This window comes from Falco rusticolus, chromosome 4, assembly GCF_015220075.1.
Source record: "Falco rusticolus isolate bFalRus1 chromosome 4, bFalRus1.pri, whole genome shotgun sequence".
Lineage (NCBI taxonomy): Eukaryota > Metazoa > Chordata > Aves > Falconiformes > Falconidae > Falco > Falco rusticolus.
The window spans coordinates 23,551,948-23,569,166 of NC_051190.1; the positions used below are offsets into that span (position 1 = coordinate 23,551,948).

At 38.8% G+C, this 17,219-nt stretch overlaps 1 protein-coding gene across 7 annotated transcripts in view; it reads right to left on the minus strand.

The window, feature by feature from the left end:
• RAD18 (RAD18 E3 ubiquitin protein ligase) overlaps positions 1–17,219 on the minus strand; it is a 54,576-nt gene that overhangs the window by 35,108 nt on the left and 2,249 nt on the right. For all 7 annotated transcript variants that reach the window (XR_005103751.1, XR_005103752.1, XM_037384181.1 and 4 more), the window contains exons 3-7: positions 15,894–15,955; positions 14,349–14,419; positions 5,461–5,816; positions 3,246–3,345; positions 326–510 (exon numbers count right to left, since the gene is read on the minus strand). Coding sequence is in view for 5 of the 7 variants with exons in the window: in XM_037384181.1 (XP_037240078.1) it covers positions 326–510; positions 3,246–3,345; positions 5,461–5,816; positions 14,349–14,419; positions 15,894–15,955 (774 nt within the window). In the remaining 2 variants the exon portion in view is untranslated. The remainder of the gene's footprint in view (positions 1–325; positions 511–3,245; positions 3,346–5,460; positions 5,817–14,348; positions 14,420–15,893; positions 15,956–17,219) is intronic.

A 17,219-nucleotide genomic window follows, 5' to 3' on the forward strand; every position in this document is an offset into this window, starting at 1 on the left:
GAGTCTAATTTGGAAGCACTAATTAAAATACAAAATCAATGAAAACACAGAACAGTTTTCAGAACAGAGTTAGTAAACCAGGAAGTACAAAATAATTTCAACACAAATTTACATCCTTGCTGGATACTTCTAGAGTATTGCAACGTATTTTTGGTTTTCATTAAATTTCCTTTTTTTGCATTAATCTTGATTTATATGAGATAAATTCTTCCAGCTCCAGTTTTGCCAAGTATTACTCAGACTTATTCCTACCCTGAGAACTAAGAGAGGAAATGCATACCAACAGCTTGCAACGGTAACAATTTTCCTAGAATTTCTAACTTACCAGATTTGGGATTTAGAGAATCACATTGAGCATTATACATGTGCACAAATTCCTGGTGTCTTTTAATGAGCTGCTGTCGGGTCCCATTGGTTGACAGACCATGTTCCTTTAGTTTCTTCTTCAGTTCACGATCAGAGAGCAAGTTGTAAACAACTTTTGACATAGGCTTCCTTTTGTGAGCAGAACTGCAAAAGGAAACAAACATTTCTTAGTTAATTCTCCTATGAAAATCCAAATACTGATTTACATTTTTACAGAGTATTTCACCCACTCTGGGTAAGAAATACCCAAAAGAATCGTTTCAGCTATGGCAGACATACAACGAATTATGCAGTGTATCGCAGATGCAACAGCAGTGGCTCTAGGAAGCCAGAACACTTTTCCAACTACCACAAAGAAAATTTCAAACATACAGAAAGCAATAGGTCTGGTCTGATTTTCTTCAGGAAACAATGCGAACACTACTCCTGTAACAAGTACTGTGGCTCAGTTGTTGATATCTACAGCGAAGACTTTAGAATCACATCAGCAAACACAGTATTGTTTGTCTTCATTAGGATCAAGCCTCACATTCGCTCTGAATTCAAAAGGAAGCATACTGAATTCAGATTGCCAAAACACAGGTTTTCTACCCACGTACTGTCCATGTCTTACCTGAATCAGTTGGCAAAGTTTTAAAAGCATTAAAACTGCAAGCCAAAACTTGAATTGGGAGATTTTTCAGCTTTCTGGGAATGTAACTTCAAGAAAGATAGTCATGTACCTGCAAGCGATCTGTAGTTCCCATCTAACAGAAGGGTTGTTTGGTAATACAGAGAAGTGACATTAAAGAGAATTAATAGCACTCTCAGATGAATAATATCTGAAACCAAAATTTACTCCTTCACACTGCCTTATGTCAGAAGAACTCAACGTTCCTGGCATAGCTAGGGAAAACATCTTACACACAGGAAACTGTCATAGAAAATTCAAGTCCTACTACAACTTCTGTCATCTAAGATGAGCAGAACAGTTTCTTTCTGCACAAATTAGCTCAGTCTTCCCTATACCTCCTGGTGAAGTAACACTCAAACTAGCCAAAAAAAGTACCGAAATCCATCTACTGCCTCACTCACCTTCTTCAACTTAAATTATTTATTAGTTACAGAAGAACAGCATTTATTTAGATACTTTCTTCCTGCAGCAAAATGAAGTTCAGCTGCGCTGCTCTGAATTATGGAGAAATTAACGGCTTTCCATTGTGAAAGCAAGAAACTTATTTGAAAACTGTATTCAGCAATTTCAACTCATCACATTGAAAATAAATTTCAAAGCTTTTAAAAAAAATACTCATGCAAAAATCATCATTAATTCATTTACTTTCATACAGCCCCTGTAGCATAGCTGGCAGAAAAAAAAAAAAAAAAAAAAAAGATGACAATACACTCTTCAGGAAATTACTGTTTTCAGATTCTTTGGGGAAATATAAAAAGAAATCATTGAATAATTAAATCTTTTGAAAGTCCTGAAAAAGCTTTGTATGTATTATAACGCACCAGCATCACGTCTTAGAAGAGTGATGACAGCTTTGTGAGCAGACAGCTATGAGAAAACAGCTCACAACAGTTTTGAATCTTAATGTTGGTGGGATTTTTCCCCATCCTCGAGAAATGCAGTGTTCTTTGTAAACGTAGACTTACCTGTTGTAATTACTTCTGTGCAGGTTTTGGGGACTAAATTATCAGTTCCGCTGAAATACTGCTCAACTGTTAACATAGCATGCCATGTGCTCCTGATTTGAGAATAAACAGAGCTAAAATTCCTCACAGAAGAACTAGAGATCTGCTGTTACTGAAACCCGAACAACACTGCCATAAAATAAATACATTGCCAAAAAGCCAGCATTTGACACACAACAGCCAGTCCCTAGGGAGAAGTGTCTTGCATGATATTTTCTTAAGATCCAAGCAGTCAGATAAAATAAGCAAAATTTAAAATTCTGTTAGGGACATGGGCTTGACACCAAAGAAAGATCTGGCTTTTATTTCCATTCATTAAGAACAGAAAAAACACTAAAAACATCCCAAGTGAAAATACAACATCAGATTTCAATATTCATTTACCATTTACTCATCTTCAAAGTCCTTTAGCTTATAGATTGCATTCTAAGCATGACTGGACAAAATAAGAGGTTTAACATAAAATTACTTTCTAATTCAAGGTTCAGAGGAACTGGAAATACAAGCGTGCAGTAAAACCACATGCAGTCAAAGTCCCTCACAGTTCTTTAGTCTGAGCAGTTAGAAATAATGATGGCCTAAATTTATGCTAGTAAGTAAAACAAACTGAAATCTACACTTCTGATGTGAATGTGGTGACCATGACAAATTCTAGGGTGGAGGTATAAAATCCAAGGCATCCATTAACCTTATGGAAATTCACATCTTAAAGAAACAAACTTGACTGGGGCAACTTGAAAAGAACCAGTGAGTGGAGTAAGGTGCCATTTTTATTTTTTACCTTGACAGCTAGTGAAATAACTGTCTTTTAGCCCATCTGAACTGAGGGAAGCAATTCATTTACCGAGTGGAAAATGGGAATAAGTGTTATCTGAATAGAATTTTAATGCTAGTGAGCAGAAACATGATGAGAATAACATACAGACTATGTTTTACTCCCTGTGTTCAATTTTTGGAAACTTTGTCCCATGTTTCTTGCCACTAAAAGCCAAAAAGTAATTCTGCTGGTGATCCACATGGTTTCCTGAGAGAGGAAAATCACCACTAACATATTTATACAGAAATTTCAGAACTATCTATACAGCATGCAACCAAGAACCAAACACAGTCCTCTGTATTACAACCCACCAAATAATATTCCTTATTCAGCAGTGCAGAAGAACAGCTACATGCATGTAAAAGTTCTTAAAGTTGTTTCTTACCTTCTGAGGCTGTCCTTCTTCTCTTCTCTTATCAAGCAGCTATCCAGATGTTGGTTTATATATTGCTCTGGAATAGCAACCTCACAAACAGGACAATCCACTGAAAGCAAGGGAGAAGGAATTTACTAGCATGTGTATTACAGCAAAAAGCAAATGTTTTAATTTAAAAAACTAGTCATTGACTGAAGAAAACTAAAATCCAGAATTCCAGATTTAATTTTTTTAAGATCTGGCATGTCTATCCAGAACCTTCATTTTTAGCTCTAATTTTCATTCCAAAACACTTATTTCTCTTTCTATGTAGTATTAGAATGGCTCTCATCTTCCAAACAGTCAGAAGGAATAACAACTCTAATAAAAATCTAGAATAACATACACACTACACAGAAACCTTGGAGCTAATATAAACATAGACATATTTCCATGCTAATCTTTTTCACTTTTGCAGTATTTTACTCCTAAATAAAGGAAACTGCTTCTTTTGATAACACAGTAGAGCACAAACTTTATTCATATTAACATAATGTTCCCAATCTATGGCTCTCATCAGGACTGTCAATACATGAGTTTACTCAGCCTCACAGGAATCCTATGATCCAACCATGCCTCATACTCATTGCTTAGTACAGATAACTTGATTCCATGTGTTGGGCTCAGAGGCTCACAAATGCCCTACAGTATGGTCCCACCCAACTCAGAATTCTTCTTGCATCATATTTTAAAGAAGCAACTATAAACATTACCTTTAAAGACAGTAAAAAACCACAGACTTAAAATAATCACCTGTTGCAGTCACAATATATCAAAAACAAAGGACTAACTTCAAATGAACAGTATGAGGAAGGAATTCTTTAGCTGACATCCTCAGTATGAAGGAAGCAGATTTTGATTTAAAAGATAAAACAAAAACGACCCATGAAAAACACTGTGAAAAGTTGTGGGAATTCAGAGTGTTACCCAGTAACACTCCTTTGCAATTCCTAACTGCTGTGACATCATGTTCTAGTTAAAAGTTTTTTAAAAAACAAGCTGGGACAGTAACATAACATAATAGTTCTGAGCAGTCTATTACTGTATTGGAAGTTACATCTGAATTCTTAACACAGGAACAAATAATACTTACTAAAACCACTTCAGCATTGCCTCATTTCAAATCTTTCACTTATATTGTTTGACCAACTACTTTGCATTGTTGGAAATAATTTCAATGTAATGCATGCTCAGGTCATGAGCATTTAATAAGGTCATGAAATGGTAAGTAAGAGAAAATTTTAAGTGCTTGAAAATAAATGAGCAGCAAAATTTCATATGAGTTTTACATTACGAACACAAGCAAGTCTGATGCATAAAACTAGAAAATTTAACTTCTGGCTAAGTGGACGTCATTTTCATATGGCTACTTTTCTGGCTGTATTACATCTTTAAGCAGTATTTTCCTGGCTAATAAATAAATATGAACTTCAGAGTTCCAGTTGAATAAATTGTTCGACAAAAGAATGGATAAATACAAACTAGTAAGAATGAGTGTTATACTCCTACACTGTCTTTAATTTAGGCTTTTAATTGGGTCAATGGGATGGCTGCCATCATGTCAAAACTAAGAGGATTCTGTCGTTTTATTGTAGTTGATTAGTATAAATGGGTATTTTAATGCTTCAAAATAAATTAATCTTAACACTGTAGAGTTACAGAAGAATAAAGCAGATTACTTTCTTCTGGAGAGCGTATGAATAGGAACATCAACAAACTAAAGCCATGATCGTTTTGACTTTGGGTGCACCCCTCAAATAACAAACACATTATAAAATACCTTGCTTCTGGTTACTTAAGAATACAAAAGCAGAATGAATGTCGATGTTGCCTGTCTAGTCATTAAGGGGAAGGATTAAATGACTTAATTTTTTACTGAGGAAGTCTGTTAGAGCTGTTACTCAAAGCAAAGGAATCTGTAAGCATTGAACTCCATTTAATTACTTGGCATCAGCCCAGGCTTCCTCTTCAAGAATATGCTTGTAGCTGTCCCACATAAGCAGTAATCTGAATGAAGCACAGTCCAGTTAAATGGGAAGCATCTGAACATGCCAATGCAGATGAGAACAATGCAGAGAAGTGAGGAAAATGCCACGTACTGAAGGCACTCCAACGCATACAACCAGCCACAGCCGCCAGCTTGGGGAAGAGAACAAGACAAAACCAAAAATTAAGCGCATCTCACCTTTCTTGGCTACTTTTACCTCAGATGTAGAAGGCTCTTCATGACTTTTGGTGCTCTCAGGACTCTCTCGTGATCCCACTTCATTGTCTTTACCATCAACATCTGCAGAACTGCTGTAAAGGTTATCATGCTCTTCAGTTTTGAAAATCTTCCGATCTGTTCCTGCCAGGCCGTCTGCCTTTGTTGAGGTGCAGACTTTTTCCTTTCTCAAGAAACTGTCAATCACTGGCATCTCCTCTTTCAAACCTGGCCAAGAAACAGGACTGCTGACATGTTTTTTGCCAGCTGAATGCCTGCTATGGGCCAATGGGGATGAAATCGGTGGAGTATCCAAGACCAACTGGAACAGCTGTTGTCTAGAAGCATCCAGAAGACAACATGCAGTTAGCTTCATTGGAAAGCATTAGTTTTTTCTTTGAGAAGAAACCAGAACACAAACAAACAGAGCTTTTCCTCCATTCCTTCCTTCCTCTCCCTCTTGCTTGCATGCAGCACTCGGGAATCAGCTAGCCCACACAAACCAGGAGCAGGAACACACCAGATGAGCCTCACCGTGCTCTATAGAATCTAAGAATTCTCTTCCAAATGTTTGAAGACAATAAACTACATCTTGCAAGTGTAATAAAATGCCTCTCAAAACATCACACAGAACACAGTAAAGAACAAAAAGTTTTCCCCCCTGACTTGAAGTTGGTAGATGACCATTTTCAAGTCAGAGTACTTCAAGCACTGTGTCACACAGCTGTGACAGAGGCTCCTGAAACCAAAGAGCTTAGCAGAAGCATTGCTATATTCCTTCTGTCCCCCCTTACTGCCAGTCTCTGCTTACTGCCCACCCAGCTGAACAGAACCCCACCAAGAGACAACTGCGTGCTTGTCAGGTCTTGAGATTTAATGTCAGGTAAACCAAACTGTTTTGGTCACAATTTCATCAATGATGAGCCAAAAAGCACAAACCCTCCATCCTTTCCTCATATAAAGTAAGAGGACAAACATAACTGCCCTCAAGAACAGCCCATTTCAGCCTCTTACCACCCACCTACGCATGCTTTACCTCCCACTTGTACAACCTGTCCTCCTCAGGGCTGTTAAATGTCAAGATGCAAGTTAAACACAGAAGTCTCTTTTCAAAGAAATAAACTTTTATTTTATCGGTAGGAACATGGTAGCAGCAGAAGGCTCACTCTCCTGTCTGTCTCAGTAGTACTTTTAGCTTTGAGGTAAAACAAAGAATTAAAAAGTCACAGTTGTCCTACTCAGGCAATCACATAAGATCTTAAAGACATGTTTTATTCCTACACCTGCCCCAGGGTTTTTTGCAGAATCCTGTTTATTTTACACAGCTCAATCTAAGATAAATAAAGCCAGAGACTGCATCCTTAGCAGGCAGACAGCATAGCAATGCAGCTGTCTAGCCTGCCCACATACCTCATGATTCAATCTCACGATTCAATCTCTCTGCCTCATCACAGGCAGAGAGAAGGCTTTCCCAGCTAACATCAGCAATGGACAAACACATGTCTCACTGTTACCCACTACTGCTTTGAGTCTTCCACATCCCAAGGGTCACAATGAAGTTCGGATCATCCAGCCAAAAACAGCCAGCATGCAGTCATCAATCTATTCACCTTTAATTCACTGCTCCATCATCCCCTGGCAACCTGCACACCATTCACCCCTGGAGCTCTCCCAGAGTGCAAAGCCTGCACAGCTGCCCAGGGGCTCATTAGCTTTCTCCCCACCTTGCTGCCATTCTCACAACCACCACCGGCCAAGCCCGAGCCTGCTGCATCCTCAGAAGTCCTACCCAAAAAAAAAAAAAAAAAAAAAACAAACCCAAACAAAAAAAGGCAATTGCAAAAAAACCTTTACCATCTACAAGCTCTGACAAACTGCCAACAGCTTACAAAAAAAATTGAAAATCTTAAAGGAAAGGCAGCATCTCTCTAACAACAAATGGAGGAGACGGGTTAACAACTAAGAGATACTCTGTCCCTGCCTGCTAAGTGGAATAGGGAGGACCTTCCCTTCACCTCTCTTTATAGCAGGATAACACAAAAGGGAGGGACAGCAACAGAAACAGCTTTTGAGGATGCCGATTTACCTTAGAGCCTCTACAGAGAAAGGCAAGCTGTACCTCACAGGTCCACGTGCCTTCCCTTCTGACCCACGAATAGCTGCACTATTCGCTGCAGCTGCTGCGGAACTGCAGGCCCAGAGCTCTGCACTCAGGATGATGTTGACTTCGTCCAAGAGACAAGCCCTGTGCACTGCTAATTACAACTGCACAAGACACCTGGGATCCCTCAGAGGTGAGCACATGGCCCCAAAAGACCACAAACAAGTCTGTAACACCAGTCCTCTTCCTTCCCATCTGTAACACATTAACTTTTTCAAGCACTAGAACCTTTATTACTACCATTGCTCAGCAAGTACATGCTCTTTATTTAAATGTCATGGCTCTACAGCTTTGATTGTGACAATTCACTGCACCTGAAGTGACAGTCTGTGAAAGTAGGCCAGCTGTGGGTCCTCACCTTGCAAAATTTTTAACTCAGGAAGATTAAATAACAGTTGAAATAATTTGGATTACTATTCCTTTTGTGTAAAAAAAAAAAAAAAAAAAAAAAAGAGGGGGTAGGGGTCTGTGGGTGATATACCTGCAGAATATGCACGGCCATGAAATTATTCCTTACAATACTTCCATGAAGACACAAGGCCTATTAGAAGTTTAAAATGCACTACGCTCTCAGATTTTACAGTTAAAGACATTTCAATATTGGGTGACTACTTAAAAAATTGTTCAGTCTTTTAAGGTAAAGTTTTTTCAGGTCTAAGAAGAACAACTAATTAAGAACTGTCTGTACATATACCCTTTAAAAACAAGTTCATATAAGTCACCAGGTAACACCACAATTATACAAGTTTAAGTTAACTTCCTGGAGAACAACCACAGCAACAAGGTCAGCACGCCAAACACACTGCAGTAGTGATATTCAAGCCAGATTCAGAAGCCTGATTTGGAGTCTAAGTTTCCTGGATTACTGGATGTAATGACCACATCTGTCAGTGGCAATTCACATCCATTCCGAGGTTCTCTGACTTTCTGCAGTACAAACACGTGCAATAAAGTGTGGCAGCAAAACTATGTTTTTCTGTCTCCTCATGCCTAGATATGGACTGGAAGTTTTTGAGGTTAATTCCTCGGCTGACACAGACACGGAGCTGTCTAGCTACTGTTGGCATAGGATCAGCTTCATGGGCAACTCAGGAGCTAGCTAATGGGAACACAGAGGTCTTCACACAGCCCTGTCCCACTCCTGCCCCACACTTGTCATTTACAAAGGGTACACTCCATCCAGAAGCATCAGAAAGTTATCAGCATATCGCTGCTCAGCATGGCCACGACCGGCAATAATTGGCAGGCAAAGTATCTCATTTTACTGCAGATAAATGCACAGCATTCTTCAACATAAAGGTAACAAACTATAACCTCAGAAAATTTCTCATATCACAGATGGTTATACTCTACAGTCAGGTTCAAAAGCAAATAAATTAGTTGCCTTTTATTCCTAATACACTTAGGCGAAGTTTAAGCCTCAAAAGGATTCAGCTGGGTGTTTTACCAATGATGTACTCTTTTAAAAAAAAAACAAACAACAAAACACAAAACTTTTTTCCCCTTTTCTAAACAAAGAATTAATCTTTTGGTTATGTAAAAAAGATCTATTTAGTCAGACTCCCCCAGGTTTTCACACAGGCAGCCTACCATTAAAGTAGCTAATCAAAGTCAACACATAGTCTTATATTATTCTTTTGGCTGTTAAGCAACCATTTTCACACAAAAGCCCAGCATCCTATGCTACAGCAAGCCAAATTCTGCATGGCTCAGATAACATAAAACAGATCCATAAATGCAATCAATTGGCATCATATCAGTTTAGTTTGCCCATAAAATAAAGAATGACACAGCCAAAAAAGGCAAAAATATCTAAACAATTAGCCAGTTGCCTATATTCATTGTCTTCATCTAGAGAACACAATTGATCCCCCTCATCTTTTCAGTGTATTTTCTGTTGCTTTTGAGAGCTCCTCCTCTTCTCAAAGTAACACATCCTACTATCTGTAACCACCAATTATTTCTGTTTATTTTTCCACAACATGCATTCACTAGCCAAAACATATTTCCCAGTGTGTTCACACTAGCTGACAACACTCCTAAAATTCAACTTCACACCAGTTTATCTTTTCACCAGACTTAAGACTGACTCAGGTATCTTTTTCTCAACATCTCCTTCTCAGGAAGTATCACAATAATACATCTTATAGTACCTCAAATTCTCTGAAACAGAGACCTTAGCAGTCTGCTCTGTCCCTCAGAAGGCTACCAGGCCAAGACATGACTGGAGGTGGGCCTGGACTCCAACAGACTGCAAACCCGAGCACGGGGCAGCTGCGCAATTCCGATTAAGGCTGGAGGGAGGAAGGCAGCTCCGTGGCCGGCAGATGCAGGCAGCAGATAGCAAAAGGCTCAAAGCGCAAAGCTTGACATTTCTGTAACATGTCCTGTATGAAAGGGTAAGAGTTCTGAACTCAGGAGACTTGCCCCAGAGCCGACAGGACGGACTACCCAAACAGAAGACCATCTCACTTCAAATGCAAGTTGTTAATATTTGTGTGAAGGCACCCAGAATAGAGAAGTCTTCTGAACTGAAATCCACAGTAGTAATTGTCTCAATAAAATATAAACAAAGAGAGAAAGAAACTGGAAAAAACAATACAAAACCCAAAATATATCCTAAAAATATAGGTTGCTTTAATTACACCATTAGTCTACAAATAATCATACAGAGTTTTTCCTCTTATTGAAGGATAAAGACATAAAGCAGACTTTCCGAAGGGATCTGATCTTAGCACAGAATCAATGGAAAGAACACTTGGATAAGAAAACTCGTTTGCCAAAACACACATGAAATCTCTGTATGCCTTTTTTATTATTATTATTTTTTCCTGGTGGGAAAATACAGAAAATGCTAGTACTAAACTCAAAAGAGGAGAGAAAAGTCCTAGACTGGCTTTTCCCAGAATTGGTATTTTGGGCCCACCAAGCAGCTTCACTGGCTGTGTGATGGCATCTAGTGGCCCTGACGTACCAGCCCTGGCCCTGGCACCTCAGGGATTCCAACAGCCCTGGGCTCTCCAACAGTACCTCTATCAACTGCCACTCCCCTCCCTCACCACCAGAGTGAATTATTCTAATTTCTCATTAGTCACAGAAATTCCAACAGCTGCTGCTGGAGTGATTCAGACAAGCATGACCGGACTGGGATTCATCCTTCATTCAGAGACGGATCACAGAGTCGAGAGAAAGCACGCAGTTGATGGAGAAGTCCACCCTCTACCATCACCAGGCTGTCCAGCTCACCTAGAAAGTGATTCTCTCAGTAAACCACAGGACAGCACAATTTTCAAGTTCTGCATTTTGCATGCAGTTTTCAATGTTATCTATTATACTCCTAACAATTTAACACAGGCTACTATCAGTTCTGAAAGGTTTTAGCACATACAATTTTACCACCCTGGCACAAAAACAAGAAATGCATCACTCCTGACAAATCTCAGTTTAAGAGCACAAGCAGCAAGGCTGAAAGATGAATCAACAAGATGTTAGCAAGTCCTAACATGTACTGTTATAACCACTACCCAAATCCTCCTCGAAGACTCATCTTCTTTAATTGCTGGCTTGGGTTAGGACACGGAGGTTATGCTTCTTTTAGTTTAAAATGGACAGTCATCTTAATACACTGTGTACAGCATGCTCTCTGCCAGGCATGTTTTAGTAACAGTATAAACATCTTGAAAAAAATTTTTTCTTCAGATCTGCAAGACCCACAAAAAAAATTTCAGTGTCCTCCTCCATGGAGATCCTGGTTCCTTTTTTATGCTCTGTTTACTTCTCCCTTGCTGAAGCAGCTATGAAGCAGAGAAAAAAGGTGGGAATCTAGTGCTTTCAAATAAACTCTTGGGAAAAGATGGAGTTGTGAATATTCTTAGGAACAGCTCACACAGGATAGTCTTAACGGTACTGAAGGATAATTTCTGTCCTTGAAATTCCTTCTGCACTGCTCCTGGAAGTTTAATCGGAGTATCAGAAATGACAGTACCTGCCCCCTCAAATGCTCAGAGTAGATATGTTTATTCCTCTGACTCACTAGCTGTCAGATAAACCCAATTAGAAAACTAAGATATAAACTTGAACATAAAAACATATTTTCCTTCTCTAGGTATGAAAAAAACCACAAACCATTTTCAGCAAGGACTACTTTTCTACTTATGCAAGCATAACTCTAATTTCTGTGGCTAAATTTTCTAACTAGGTGATCGATAAACAGACAATTTTTATCAAAACCATCTCTTTAGAGGACAATGAAATTAATTTCAAAACAACCCCAAAACTTTACCCTTACTATTTTTGAAGACACGAGCCTCATTGCAACTGATAACTATATTGTTCATCAAGGAAAGATGGCACAAAGAGCACTTGCCATCTTGCTCTCCTGACCTGGTCAGAGTGATGAATTCTGCCTGCAAAGCATAGCACAAGCAGCAAAGAGAAAGCTGGGCAAAGGTTGCTCTCACCCTGGCAGTATAGCCTATGGGTGTAATTGATGAGAGTAATGCTTAACTCCTTCGCTGCTCAGGATCTGTGTGTACCTGAACACAAGGGCAGGGCAAGGTGAATTCAGACCGACTGAAGCTTGCTCAAAACTGCTCCTCTACCCTTCACACAGAATATAACATTAATGGGCCATAGTGAAAACACAGCATCTTCACCTTCCCTAGGAAACATTAGAGTTCACCACTTCTACAGAGAGGAAGCAGGACTCCCAAGACAACACTCACTGAGCACAAATGATCATCAAGGCTCTAATTTTGCAAACGCTTGAGCATAAGCTAAATGTTGAGCAGAAGTATAAATGGGATCAGCACTCAGGTCTATTTAGAACAATTTCCATTCCATGCACACACTGACCTTGGTGCACAGCTTTTACTTTGCTAAGTACTACCAACATTAACATTTTCTTTCCCTACAGGCCTGACTTAAGAAATGTGTTTGCATTTTGTGAAATACTGAAAAGATTTAAGGCCTAATTTTCATAAATGCTAAACCACCTGAGGCTCAAAGTCAGGTCAGGATAGACTTGAAGAACTTAGCACATTTCAAAAAATCAACCCCCGGACCTTAGATTTGTTTTGGAGGGGGCCAAAAGGAAACAAAGCAGATGGGGAAGGAGGAGGGGAGACAAAAGTTTAGTCCTGTACCAACATCGCCAGGGCAGAAACCAACATCATGATTTAATGGTACTCATATTCCGTAACACTTTCCAGGCAAGCAGCATTCCCCTCAAACTCAGGACCATCCGTAGAGTAAATGCAATCCCAGGCTGAGAGGCACAAACGTGGGGTGCCCAGCATCTGAAGTGACATGAGATTTACTCACTATCTATATTCCTTGTAAGAGTCTGTCTTATTAAACTAGTTGTGCTAGTAAGCCATTTGTTGTTGGGTCTTTCTTACTGAGATCCAGAAAACACCCTGCACTGGCTCTCTCCCACCTCACCCTCCACCCGGTACAGAACAGGAAACTACAGGTTTTGTCTTATTGATCTATCTTTACGTTGAGAGATTGATTGAACTTTGAATCACAGAAGGCAAGATTATTAAACTACTCTGACTGGTAAGATTTATACTGATCCATTAAAGCAGTCAAAAAAATTAACGTTTAAGATTCAATATCATAATGGATCCAAGTCAGCACTACTTGTTCCCTACAAAATTAGGCATTACCAAAAAAATAAGAATAATAATAATCCAGTTATCACTAAGAAACACCAAAGGGAGTTCAAGCTAAAATAACGGAACTGTAGAATTCCAATTCTTCAAATAAAACCAATTCAACCTAATAGTGGTCACACAGAAGACTACACAGAAGAAGACTTCACCACAGAGAAACCCTCTCAAGAAACAAAGCCATAAACCAAACTATGCTGCCTATCGCTCACGAAGCCAAGAACATCATCGACTTCAAGCTCCCAAGTTCATTTTGGAGAAAAAGATGATAGTCTGTTTCTCTCCCACAGACACAGGGATACCTACAAAATACCTAGCAAATCCCTGAGCTGCTGCTTATCACAAGAAAACAGGGATAACACAAGAAATCTCATGTATCTACTGTGGTAAGTGTTTACCAAGTCATGCTTATTCTCTTGCTCCTGTCTTTCAAAGGCATGAGGAGATCAAAAATGAATTAAAAAACAGAAAAGTAGGTAAGAAATCCAGGTAAAAGCACAATACTCCCTTACTACTCTTATCCAGGAAAACTCACACTTGTCGTCCCTCAATACCTATGTTTTTCCCATCCAATGACTTCACCAGGATAATTCTCTTGCAAGCTGACCATTCCCGCTAGATAAAATCTTTCTATTCAGAATTTCCGCTGCACACATAGGAAGGATCTTAGAAGAAAATCTTTATTACCATTATTTTCCCTGTAGAATCCTGACACATCTGCTTGACTTCACATAATGGAAGAGACTGTAAACTTACAGGGCAGCTAACCAGAAGCAAAAACAAAATAAGCTTACACAACCTACACACATTATCTGAGTGGACAGTAACCTTCAGCCAGAAAACTGAAGGATTTTTCCAAAGGCTTAAACATTAGTCTTTGACAACATTTCTGTGACACTGCAATATTTTCACTCAGTCCTCACACTGCTCCTTGCTCTGCTCCTCTACAAGGACTCCTAGCCTGGTCACACAAAGTGAGTCACACCTGCCTTTCCAGCTGCCAAACCAGAGAGATTATTCATAAAATTACAGTATACCTTGCAGAATTAAAGCTCTTTACTAGTTCATCTAATGTCCGGTTATTTTTCAGGTCCGATTCTGAGACTGCCTATTAAAAAAAGAAAGAAAGAAAAGGGAGAAAAAAGAAACAACATTCAAATGCAGTGAAAACAAGAAGTACCCAGAAAACGTTCAAGTGATCAATCATTTGTTTCTTGGATAAATGCCTCAACTACCCTGCTAAAATGTTATGTGAATGAAAATGCATAAATTGTAAACATTTTTTCCTGAAAAATAGCTCAGGCTAAAATAACTGCCTGAGAACTGTAAGTCTGGGAAATTATAGGTAATAGATAAAAATGAACCATAAAGCTAAAGCAGCAAAATCAAGTCTACTCAGCTTCCAACAATGCTTTATTGTAGCCCAGTTCTAATTATTTTGAAAGCCAAACCAAAGATCCCATGAACATGATAAGAACCTTAATCAACAAGACATGAAAACTGATGAAGGGAAGTGTTAATCTTCTAATTACAGAATCAGAATATGAATTATGAGATGGCTTTGTGTATTCAATTCATTCTTTTTAAGCAATTTCTGATTTTTATCGCCCTGGCTGTCTCTCTCTGCTCTTCTTTTACAAAGCTTTTATTTGTCTTGCTCATATCAATACCTGTGATTTTTAAGAAGGGAGTAGTAAAATATACTTCATCAAGTAGTCTGCACTTGTCTGAAAGTTTAAAAACTGGCAAAGCGACAAATAGATCTGTTTCCCAGTCTTGAAAAGTCTAGTCTGGGTCATTAGAAACTGTGCTTTAGAAATACAGAAGAAAATTACTTCTATTTCGCCAATATTCCTGAAGTGTCATTCATTGTTTCTAGGCAGCCTACCATTTTTAGGAGTTCAATAAAGCCCAGCTGGCTTACTTAAAATGAAAACTTATATTAAGGCCTAGTATAAATTGCATTGTGTGTTCTTTAATCAACAAAGGCCTTCAAGTCAGATCATAATAATCACTCACCTGCAGAGCAGACTGAACCTGCCTCTAGTGCTTTTCACATTTAACCTAACTCTCATGGCAAACTCCTCCTTGTCCTGGTGCGTAACATAGTCCTCTGATCCCCAAAAAGGTACACTGTACACTCACAGAGTTTTAGGACTAGATGGTCTGTGGACACTTCTGAAGATGCCTTGAAAGATGAAGTGAGGCCACTCAATGATGGAAAATTTAAGAGCTTAAATTTCAGCACTCATATTTTAAATGATGGTGTATTTTAACAAATTAGGAGGCAATGTTAAATGTTTTGCAACAGATTGCATACAGAGCTCTGAGCCAAAACCCAGGTTTGATGCTCCATCTACTTCTGCCTACGCATTAAAAAAAAAAAAAAAGTAGCTCTGAAACAGGACAATTCCAGTTACAAGACCACCACATGTTGCCCAAATTGCTGCTCACAAAGAGCTGCTCACCAAAAGGAAAGGTGGTAACATGCGACCAGAATTAATTACTTAGCACAGTCCAAGGGAAAAGCTCCTGAGATCTGCCAAAATATACACAAAAAGCAAGCCGAGAAAAACACTTACCACACAGCATGTTGGACATTGAGTTTTGTAGGATAAAAACTTGCGTATACAAAGGGAACAATCTGGAAAAAGGAAATACATGATTTTTTAACAGGCATTATTCCAAATGCAGTTCAACATCCTTATTAGTATATTTTATTTTCGTACAATACATGCAAACTATTCTACAATACACCAATACTGGAAATACATTTTTCCACAGAATTAAGATCACTATTGTAGCAAAAAAAAAGCCACCAACATATTTTATGCAAGCATCTTTCAACATTTCATCTCAGTCCCTCTGTCAAAAGCAGAGTTTAACACATTACTCTGCTACCACCACTAAAAGCAGTGTGTTTGCACTGCTCATTCTACCACTGCTTTTTTTTGGTTTGTTTTTTTTTTTTGGGGGGGGGGGTTGTTGGGGTTTTTTTTGACATGACTAATGTTGGATCACTTTCATCTTCCTGCATAGCCCCAGACAAACCATCCCCTTTTTTCCCAGGTGTTTCTTCCCCTTTCCAAAACAATACTAACTTGTTGAGGGAAAAAACTAAAAATTATAGGAAACAGCACTGGAACGCTGAGAGACAGCTTAAATGTTTCCCAGGAAAACCAAGTCATAGATCATCACAGGATGTTTCAATAGACTCTTTGGTGAAATATGCCATAAGCTTCATTTTGGCATACATCTTCAGATGCTTTTATTACGTGAAAAAAATATGAATGGTACAATCCAAAGCACTGTGAAAGTTAAACAACTGCTGTTAAGAGAGCTACTGAATGCTACCAGTCACCCAAGAATGAGTAGAGGAGGAATTTTAAGTGGCTATAGTTGCAAACAGATTAGAGAGTTATCTAGAAGCCCTGTAACACATCATTAAGAAAAAAAGAAACAGAAAAATATTTTGCAAGTAAATTTATTTCATTTTCATCTACTCACAAATAATTATTCATTAATGGCAGAGAGCTTTTTACTCCAATTGTACAATCTCTGTTGCCTGAAGAGATTACATAAAGACAACCAAATAGAAAATACTTCAAGAAATATTGATTTACTGTAGGAAACTTAGGCCTTCTGCAGTTTGCAAGGGGAAATAAAATGCACGATCTGTTAAGAAACAGAAGGTAGGTGGATTCTTTTCAAAGGGCCTCTGAACCCAGCTGTGTCACAGGCAGGCTGTTATACGAGCTACTGCAGAGAATTTCCAGTGCTCCCTACCATAATATACTGTTTTCAATGGTGACAGTTTTGCCAAGCTGAACTTCATTGCCAAACTACAACGTCCTCCTTCACGTAAGGAAGAGGAAGTGCTATAGTTTCTGAAGAAATCAGTTCCAAGC